Source organism: Ictalurus punctatus, chromosome 3, assembly GCF_001660625.3.
Source record: "Ictalurus punctatus breed USDA103 chromosome 3, Coco_2.0, whole genome shotgun sequence".
NCBI lineage: Eukaryota > Metazoa > Chordata > Actinopteri > Siluriformes > Ictaluridae > Ictalurus > Ictalurus punctatus.
Window position 1 is genome coordinate 6,227,799 of NC_030418.2, and position 10,951 is coordinate 6,238,749.

A 10,951-nucleotide genomic window follows, 5' to 3' on the forward strand; every position below is an offset into this window, starting at 1 on the left:
TTATAATGTATGGAGCATCCATCAAACAAGTCCCTAATAAGGAGCTTTTCTATGGAAACTATAAAAATTTACATCCAGCTGCTATTATAGAAAATGAATCAACACCATCTGAACACTCATACTTGAGAATTCAACAGTGCTGTGGTATAAAATTCGATAATAATACTTCAGTATTTTTTTTTTTTTTTTTACAATTAAAGTGCCTTTTAGAGCTGTCCAAAATGTATGCATCTAGCAACTGCGTGGGTGAACTACTGTAGGTATTGCAATTACAATGGTAGCCCACAAGCAAACATTAGGCTACTTAAAAATATCCAAATTTAATGGGGGATTTTCCAGGCTAATTTAGACTGGAAGGCACTAAATAGCCATATCCTGTAAGGTAAAATGGCCACCCATTTATGATGTTATTGTACACTTGTGCCTTGTATGTATGCTTGTGCTACATTGTTGTAATCATTTTGCTAATGGCGATTTAAAAAAAAAAATGTTACAGTACTTGCAAACCAAAGTGCACTTTATTAAAATTGTATTAATGTGCTTGGCATTTACAAAAAAACAAAAAAAAAAAAGATCAGTTGCATAAAATTCATTGTAGAAACAATCTATTTAGACACAAAGTACTCATACATGTAAATGAAAGTTGGTGCTGGACCATTGCACAAATTTTGCATGAAACTGTAATGCATTATTGCATTTTTGTTGTGTTAAAGTAAACCTGAAGATGGGCGAAAAATTCAAGGAAACATGGCTCTGTTATGCTTTTTGGGTTTGGGTCCACTTCTCCTCTTAAATGGTTTATCTGACTGATCACCTTTATTCTATGATAAACATTTCTTACCTGATGGGAGCAGTCTCTTCCAGGATGATAACGACCCCATCCACAAGGTATAACAGCTTACTGAATTTCATAATGAGTATAAAACTGATGTACAATCCGATCCCCCAGGACTCATTTTAATGCCAGGTGTAAACGAGGATCTATGATAAATTGCCCCTAGGTGTGAATGTACGTGTGCGCACAGGCCCCCGTGATGCACTAGAGACCCATTCAAAGTGTGTCTCCACCTCATAACCAATGTTTTCCAGCAATAGGCTCTGGATCCACCACGACCCTGACCAGGTTAAAGCAGTTACTGGTGATTAACGAATGATTCTACTGGCTGCTGGTCTGGAATTACGGCTTATTCAGTGGGACTACTAGTGAGATCACTGTACCCCCTCTAGTGGATGAATAATGAATTGCTAATGAAAAATGGGTAAACAGGTTTACTACAGTTTATATCTTTTGCAATTTACAGACTTCAGCCACAGTCATGTGCTTTTTCCTAATCTTCAGTTCATAATCTCAACCAGTGTTTACAACCCCAGCCTTATATTCTACACCCCTAGATGTATATTCTAATCAAGTTTTATGGAGGATACTTAAATGTGAGCACTGACAAAATTATTACAACCTGTGTGATGCTGTGATGGCTTCCTTTTTTGTACATACAAGCAACTGTGTCTCTTGGTAAGTTTCTGAGACCCACATGAGGCCCATGATGGAACATATGCTCACATGTCATTTTCATTTTCATCTTGAGGTTAATATCATAACAAGATCATCGTCCAGCTGGCAAAAAGTATAACAAGGTGGGTGGCTGTTTGACAATGTTCGCAGTTCTTCCGTGTTTTTTTTGTTTGTTTGTTTGGGGGTTTTTTTGGTCAACACTGAACTAGAAAGGAAAAGTGCACAAATTGTTTAAAGCAGAGATACAATATGAGGAACATAGGTTAACTTTCAGAATTGTACAGTTAAAATATGGAAGTGTTTTTACAGTTAGTTAACAATCAAAAGAAATGAACCACTTCACTGTCAGTTCCCATTGCACACAGACCAAGCTACCAATGTCGGTTATAATACAGGGGTTCTCAAAGATTTTGCAGCCGGAGATAAATAAACTACACAGACACACACACACACACACACACACACCCCCCCCCCCCCCCCCCCCCAAACACAGATCCGCTGTTTCTGTACAAATACCCCTGTTTCTATTTAAACCATTCAAAATTATTCAAATATTAAGGTTCTTTAGGTGTATATGTACAATATATTGAGGTGTTTCTGCCAGCAGAACCGCCACTTACTGGGTGTTTTTTGTTCTAGAGGCTGTTCTTTGAGAGAATACCAGGAGATCAGCAGTTTCCTAAAATAGTCAGTTCAGCCTGTCTGGCACCAACATTCTTATATTTGACATGAACATTAACTGAAGTTCCTGACCTGAGGCATAAGTTGTACTGAATGCGCACCCCTCTCTTAAAATGCCATAAATGGAGTATGTTTATGTGTCTGTTAAGTGATAAGTGTAAAGAGATGTGCATGAGGCTAACCACAGAGTGGCTAGAATACTGACAGACAGGAAGCAATGCGAAACAAGAAGTGGGTGGACTGTGAAGATTTCAGTAGTTTCCACTTGTTGGCTTTTTTTTTCCTGGATTATCATTGACATAAATAGTAATAAAAGACCAAAATACTCATAATCCACATCCCGTCACTCTCTTAATCTATTTTTAGGTTTCAAGAGGAACTTGACAAACTTGCAGCGTAAAAAGTGTTACATAGCCATTTTTGTTATGTGTATGACATAAAATATCAATGTGTGTTAACAGTCAAAATATAACAAGTGTCCTTGTATTTATTTGTCAGGATCCTTCTGGACTGAAATGGCCTTTCACAGTTATTTTCCAGTCTTTGACACTACTTGAATAGCTCTGATCCAGTCATTGCGTTCTTCGTCTGTAGCTGCCTGCAGGTAGTAGTGTACCTCATCTGACGTGATGATCTCAAACAAGTTGCCCTCAATGTCATGCCTCTTAGCTGCATCAGTGTGAGAACAGTGAATTAATGCTTCTTTTGCACATGTGAAGTTTGCACTGTCTTGTCATATGGCTGTGATGTATTAGGATTACACAATACAAAAAGCTTTCAAAAGCGACAATTACACTTGCTGGGTTTAGGTAATAACATTGAATCTTATCGTTGTTACTGATGAAGAGTTAGTGATTAATGATTACTCAGATCTCACCATCTGGCACGTAATCCACCGCAGTCACAACAGATCCACGCAAGTGAATCGAACCAAGAGGTTCCTCCTCACCCTTATGAAATAGATATATAGATATAGATATATATATATATAGATATATGTTTCCAATGTTACAAGGAATTAAGAATGAAGAAAAAGTCTGATTCAATAGCACAGCCTTGCTCACCTTGGTGGGGTCATAGTAGTGGATAAATGCAGGATCATCTCTCAGGATAAATTTTCTCACCTTCCAGTTTTTTCGCCTGTGGCCCTATTGTAAAAACAAAGCAAAAAAAAACGTCCACATTTTGTAAGTGTTTTGATTTTCCAACGGCATGTTGGTATAAATGTTACATATGAACACAACTGTCAATCTTACAACTTCTCTCATTCCCACTGTTACTGCATTTCAAGTTTATCTCTTTGATATCTGGGGAAAAAAAATACATTCATTCAAACATTTACCTGTTTCATCAGACAGCCCTGCTTTACTATGGCTCCTCTGAACTCTTCTTTTACAAGCACATCCTCATCACTCGAGTAGCCTTCACAGAAGAAGCCACTTTCTGCCTACAGGGAGAAAAAATAAACAGCCTCACATACTCAAAACCACATTTTTTCAGCTCCTTAAATATGACTCCTATGCAAACAGCCGTAATTCCGCTATACAAATTATTTAAAATACCACACATAGAGTATATTTTATCTTCTCCCAATTTTAAGCAATGTAAACAAAATGTTACGTGTGGGTCATTTTGACCAATAGACTGGAATCCCATCCAGTTTGTGTTCCCACCTCATGCCCAGTGTTCCTGGGCTTCGCAGCAATCCCGACCAGGATAAAGCAGCTACTGAAGATTCACAATAAATGAATTTAGACGGAAAGGAATGGTTAAAGGTGTGCGTGCTCACTCACAAAGTAATACAGAGCGTCCGTCTGGTCCAGGAATGCAGACTCCGTGTTGCTTTCCACAGCTGATTTGGACAGCTCTCCAGCCGGCTGCAGATAGCCCTCGTTCAGCAGCCCTGTGGACAGCATCACACCCTCAGTCCGGTTCCTTACCTTCCCCTCAGAGATCAGCCAGTCAATCACTGTGTCACCTGCCATGAGATCACAATTCACAATACAGAAACATGCAGAAAGGCAGCACATAAGCATAGCACTATAACACATTCTCTAATACTTTTACGGCTTTCTAGAACTAAAAACTTGACATAAGTGGAATTATCCAACAATAGAATAAGCCTGAGATTACTAAACCTATTTTGAAATAAACTTAGCCTTTATTATAAATTGTTCAATGAACAATTTAACCCATCTACTCCCCCAGAAAACCTATGAGGAATATTAGATACTTTTGCCTAGACATAAAAGATTGAGGTTGTGTGATTCTCTCAGGTAAAAATAATATTTACAATATTAATATGATTTTAAAATGGACTTAAGTCGGGGCATTCTTGACTTGAAGAGAACATAAGTGTTAGGTTACTGTATGTTGAGCTATGTTGTTTATTTGTTTTTTTAAACAAATGCCAGCCCACCGATCATATCCCTAATAAGATAATAGCATAATATGACAAATTCATAATAGCAGATTCTACCCAATAGCCCGTTTGAACATTCTGATTGAAGTAACGTACCAGTGAAGCAGTGGTTGAAAAGCTTCTTGTCTTTTTCCACTTTCATTTCTTTAATTCCTGTGTCTTGGTCTTTCATCAAAATGTATAGCTCGCTAAAAGACAAGACATAACAGGTCCATGAGCAGATTAAATGATGAGAGCAAATTGGGGTACTACATACATAGATTGGTGTGTATTTTAGAATATACCAGAGAAAATTGCATACTTATTGACTTCACCTCCTGCAAGTTTGTATAATTTTTTGGTTTCATTTTCTGAATTCTATTTGCACTGTAAGTTATATACTTTTAAAATGGTTTACTAACTAGTTCGTTCCATCTAAACACACACACACACACACACACACACACACACACACACACACACACACAAACACACATATATATATATATATATATATATAGATAGATAGATAGATAGATAGATAGATAGATAGATATATCCAACTAGGAGGAAACTGACACCAACATTATTACAACATGTGAAACAACTCTGTGTCAGTATTCACAGCAGTTGTGCAACCTGACTGATACTACAGTTATAAATATATATATATATATAACTGTAGTATCAGTCAGGTTGCACAACTGCTGTGAATACTGACACAGAGTTGTTTCACATGTTGTAATAATGTTGGTGTCAGTTTCCTCCTAGTTGGATTCCACCTCCTAAAAACATATCAGGGCAGATTGGCTCTTCCAAATGTATGTGTTGCACTGCAATGGAGGAAGTGATTCAAAAGAGGAAGTGATGGGTGATACTACAACCTGGTATAAAACCCAACATGAGACTCTTGTTCAACAAACCAGAATACCTGAAGGAAACCCACAAAAGCATTAAGAGAATGTGTGAAACACCTCAGAGTCAGTAACCACAGTAATTGTGTAACTTGGCTGTAACATACGGTATTATACTTAGGCATACTTTTACTGTGCTCAGTCATGGTGCTGTTGTGTGAGTGTGTTCGTCTTTACTAGTGTCTCTCTCATCATTTTTGCCTATAAATATCTCACTGTTATCTTGTTTTCAGAGAGCCAATGGAAATTTGTAGTCTTTATAAGCTTTATGTTTCACTTGCTCTGGATAAACATGAATAAATGTAAATGAATACTGTCTCTAAAGCAGTTGCAGACAGGCAGTTAGTTATAAGTTCATACCTCAGGTTAACTGTTTCAGGCAATCGAATTGACCTCCTGGTAGATTTCCTGGCAAACTTCTTTCCGCCCTGCAAACAAGTAATGGCTCTCTTGATGTCTTTAACCCACACCTCTCTCTCCTCCAGGTGGGTTGCTTGGAAAAAATGGTCCTGCTTCTTTGCTGTGGTCACCTTGAACACTAACTGTTAGAGAGCAAGAACACAAATGTGGAAAATTGTTTCTGGTCATAAGCCTGTACTGATTTCAGAGTTACACGTATGCATTGGGCATCACCGTTCTTTTGCTGAAGTCCTGGCACGGGTTGGTCATCACCGCTTCTTTTAATGGAATCATGCCCTTTGGACTGCTGTCTGTCTTCTTCTTGTAAAACTCTATTCCATCATCCGCTAACACCACCCACACCACTTTCCACGAATTCAGTACAGTGCCCTGGAGATAATAATAAGCATTACAGCATTACAGCATTATGGAAACATTGTGTCAAAAAAAGGTGTTAGAGGTAAAATGTAATGTTGATTCCTTTGTCTCTGTGTATAATTCCTTTCGTTTTCATTTCTACTGCCACACCTATGTTGGTATTTTTTATAGCCTTTTTTTTTCTTCATTTTGCTCTCTGAGGTCACCATAGTGTACAAAATTCTGTAATTGCATCTCTCTCTCTCTCTCTCTCTCTCTCTCTCTCTCTAAAATTACAAATCATTATTTTATAAGATTTCATGAAAAAAAGGTTTTGTCTCACAACAGTGTAACTTATCTGACAAACAGATATGCTCAGAGAAGTATAGTTATCTTAGCTGTGGTTTTCTGGGGAAGTTAGCACTTTGTCAAACATGAGCTCTACTGGCGGTGGGGAAATAAGTGTTGAAACCAAGCATTCGTGCTGCCTGTTTAACTGTCCTGACTTTTAACAATATTTTTGGCCAAATAAACAAAGAAAAATTAAATAGACTCAACTGATACATATGTTGAGTCAAGAACATCACAATGATCACTGTCTAGCCATTTAAAATAGATGACTTGAATTTGACAGTTACAGTGATGTTCCATTACACACACACACACACACACACACACACACACACACACACACACACACACACACTATATTATAATTTTCATTTCTAATGAACAGCTCTTACCTTTTTTACCAGATATCCCTCTCGGATGATGTTGGGCTCCATAGCTGCTGGCTGGGCTTAACTGCTTATTCAAAAAGAGGGGTGATAAGTGTGACAACCACAGCACCAAGCAGCAGCTTTTGCTTCTGGTGCCTAAATGATAAGTGTACACTTGAGAAAAGGGAAGTAGATGCATGAACATGAGTCACATGTGGCCTTGGTCAACTTGATTTCAGTCTATTTTCAGCCTCCAAGACTACTGACAATGAGTTGTTTGGATTAGTTATGTGCCTTAATTTAAGATGAGCTTTACATGATAAGGAAACAGAGCTAAGTAATAAAAAAATAATTGTGGTTTATTTTTATTCAAAAACATCTCTCTCGTGATCTTTATTTTTATTTATTTATTTTTTTTAAATTTATTGTGGTGTTAGAGGGAGTTGTTTTTTTTTTTGTTTGTTTTTTTTACATGGAGAATTCATTACAATTAATTAAATAATTATACATGTTTACAATTTGTTAATCGACTCTCCAGATGAGCAATTTAGATTAAATGATATGGCCAGCTGGACCTACAAACAGTCATTGTGGGGGTACATTCTGTAAATGTTTTCCACAAATTATTCATCAAATGAGATTTCTGATAAAAAATGAAAACATGTAGGCTACTAAAGTCAATGGACCTTCTGAGTGGGCTTCAAAGCGTGATACCTAGTGATGAGTCATGCTTCATTTCTCAAAATGGCACTGACAATATAACAATGGAATATGCCATCATTTGGTCATTGTCATTTGTGGCAGTTTTTGACTACTCTTATTGGTATCCTGCTTTACTAATAGGTATGTTACAAAATTACTACAATGTGATGGCAACATTACAAATCGGTGACACTTCTCACGGTACACTGGCGTTCCATTTCATTTCTGAATGGAAATCAACTTATCATTCAATCAGTATAAACAAATGAATAGTTTTTTTGCCACAAGTCTGTTATAAGAAATAGTCAAGACACTGCTGGGTCTCTGTGTGTAGAGTATCATGACACTGTGTTTATCTGCTAGTGGAAATAACATTTTTTGTTCTCTGGTAAAAAAGAGTTGAAGGTATTAGGAGGTTTTGCCAAACAAACATTAAAAAAAAGCCTGTACGTTTCTGGAACAACATTCAGTGGAAAGATGAGACAAAAACCAACAAAGAATGATGCAAACAGAAGAGTATGGACAAGGGAAGGAACTGCTCATGTACTGGTTCTGCCACTGGAACTGGAACTTGTATTTGTTGATGATGTGATTGCATACAAAAGCAACAAGATGAATTCATAAGTGTTTAGAGTTATATTATTCAGCCAAATGCTTCAAAACTCATTGGACGGCAATTCACCCTGCAAAACAACCCAAGACTTTTGAAATACAAGAAGTGAAATGTTCTGACCTGTCTCCAACTGAGCATGCATATCACTAGCTGAAGGCAAAACGCCCCAAGTGCAAGCAGGAAATAAAGACAGCTGTGGTAAAGGCGTGGCAGAGCATCACCAGGGAAAAAATCCAGCATCTGGTGATGTGTATGAGTTTCAGTCTTCAGGCAGTCACCGAGTGCAACTGATTTGAACCGAAGTACTAAAATGACATTTTAATTATATTAGATTGTCCAATTAATTTTGGTCACCTAAAAGGGGGATCGTTCACTCGATTTGGATGTAAACACCCTCAAGTTAACGTGGAAAGTCTGCACTTTGAGCTCATATTCATTCGTTAATTTCAACTCTGTAGTATACTGTAGTAAACAGCCAAAATAACATTAACTTTGGCAATTTCCAAATATTTACGTACCTTTCTGTATGTATACAGAATTGACCAAATTATTAGGTAGAATTCAGATAGAACCCAATGCCAGTCGTGCTCCTATGAGATACATGACCTGATGCGATTAAAGGGAGGACAGTGTATTTAGCATTTTATGTGTTTGATTCAAAACTTGAAGCTTGCAAAACTTTCTAAATTCTTCACCTATTAAATGTACTTACCAGACTTCATTGCCGACTGTCGAATTATGTGGTATAAAGTCCTTGCAGGGGCTGTCACAGTTTACAGTTTCAGTTGTAGTGTGCCCAGAGTGCACTTGATTAATTCTCAATCAATAATCACCAACATTGGTAGTACAATATCCAAAACTACAAAGCTTACAAACAAGGCCAAAGAGGCAAAGAGCATGCTTAACTATAGAGAATTAAGAAACTTGGGTGCCACCCCCCTTTCGCTTTTGACCCGACTTGTTTTAATGGGTCTTAGTGATGTTATACTGTTCTTAGGTGGGTGTAAGGTTCACACATTTACACCCCGTGTTCTAAATAGCTGTTTCTATTTCAACCAGAATGCTTTGCAGGTTGAACAGTTATGGCATTTAGTAGAGGAAGCCACTACGTGAAATATTATATTACTGTTAATGGTTCAAACCTTGCTATGAAAATGTGTTTTTGTGCGAATAACCTTTATTACACTCTGCGCTACCAAATACATATCTACAGCATGACAACATCATCACATAAATATAGCATTTAGAAACACCCACACACTTCCCGACCTCACTCACGCGCGCTCTCTCTCTCTCTCTCTCTCTCTCTCTCTCTCTTTCTCACACACACACACACAGGCACACACACACACAGAGAGAGAGAGAGAGAGAGAGAGAGAGAGAGAGAGAGAGAGAGAGAGAGAGAGAGAGAGAGAGAGAGAGAGAGAAAGCACAATACCACAGTGTTTTGTAGTTAATGTAAATGTAGTAAATGCAGTGGGGGGACTACGCTGTATCAGTGTCGGGTAAATTACTCAAAAAAATGTATCCACTACAGATTAATAATTACTACTTTAAAATTGCAATTTGTTTACATTACTGATTACTGCATGTAAAAAGTAATCAGATTACTAATTACTTTACTTTCGAGTTACTTTAAAAACTCAAAGTGAAACTCATACTTCTTTCAGTGATTTTGGCACATGTCAGTGTATCACATGATTTATAAAACGTGCCTGGGTGTTGTCACTGTTTGTAGGACCTGACAGATCAAATATAAAACTTTTCTAACTAGGCTAGTTTGGTGTCCCTAGCCAAGGGGAGGCACAGCTAAGCTATGGGTTTAGCTGCTACAGTGCCATGCAGAGTACATTATCTTTCCTTATGCTCTGCTTATATCATGTTCACGTGAATTGGAACTCATAGATATTTACACAACTTGTTTTCCTGCTCAGAATGAGAGGATGTTACTGTTTCAGTTTCAAACCATTTACTGGTTTAAAAAATAAAAATCGGTGTATATCCATTTTTCCTCACACTGACTCTGTTAGTTAGTGTTTGAGACTGTCAGCCAATAAGACAAGAGCGTATCCATGTATTTTCCTGTAAACCCTGTCTGATAGGTCTCGCCTCTGTTCACTGAAGATATAAAATTACAACACTGCCGTCTGCTTTTACTGATGTTCAGTTACGTAGTGACAAACCGCTCCAAGTGGAGAATTATTCAAGGCTAAAGACAAGGGCGTAACCATGGTATGGACTTTGGGGAGTCCAAACCCCCCCTAAGTTACAGCCCCCAGTACCCAGGCCAGGTTACGCCCCTGGCAGCCGCACAAAACGTGATACATTTTTAAAACGCATTTTTACTTAATATTGTTTTCTTACCCATAAATGTGTAACGCAAGTAACGTACTTTTATTAACATCAGTAACAGTAATCAAATTATATAAATGTAAACTGTAATGCATTGCATTACTGCGTTATCAAAAAAAAGTCATTACAGTTACCCGTTACAAAGCGTTACAAATTCCCAACTGTGTGTGTGTGTGTGTGTGTGTGTATTTTCTTCTTCTTTTATTGATATTATTTTATCAAACCTTTTTTTTAATTGGGTGTGAATGTGTGTAAATGTGTATTTCTGTAATTTAATGTTAATGTGAAGCCTTTTACCAG

The 10,951-nt window shown here is 37.5% G+C and overlaps 1 protein-coding gene across 1 annotated transcript; it reads right to left on the reverse strand.

Annotated features, from left to right (window-relative positions):
• Window positions 1-2,526: 2,526 nt before the first annotated feature.
• plek (pleckstrin) lies at window positions 2,527-7,166 on the reverse strand. The gene is made up of 9 exons (XM_017464884.3): window positions 7,009-7,166; window positions 6,143-6,298; window positions 5,870-6,051; window positions 4,713-4,804; window positions 3,988-4,172; window positions 3,537-3,641; window positions 3,259-3,342; window positions 3,072-3,144; window positions 2,527-2,863 (listed from the first exon to the last, which is right to left on the reverse strand). Exons 1-9 carry the CDS (start codon window positions 7,048-7,050, stop codon window positions 2,724-2,726), a joined length of 1,059 nt encoding a protein of 352 aa, XP_017320373.1. The 5' UTR covers window positions 7,051-7,166; the 3' UTR covers window positions 2,527-2,723.
• Between the last annotated feature and the right edge of the window lie 3,785 nt (window positions 7,167-10,951).

Coding starts and splice junctions, on each gene's coding strand:
- plek (XM_017464884.3), bottom strand. CDS start 7,050: ATGGAGCCCAACATCATCCGAGAGGGATATCTGGTAAAAAAG. Junction 6,299..7,008: donor AGGGATATCTGGTAAAAAAG/GTAAGAGCTGTT, acceptor TATTATCTCCAG/GGCACTGTACTGAATTCGTG. Junction 3,343..3,536: donor AGGGCTGTCTGATGAAACAG/GTAAATGTTTGA, acceptor TTTTTACAATAG/GGCCACAGGCGAAAAAACTG.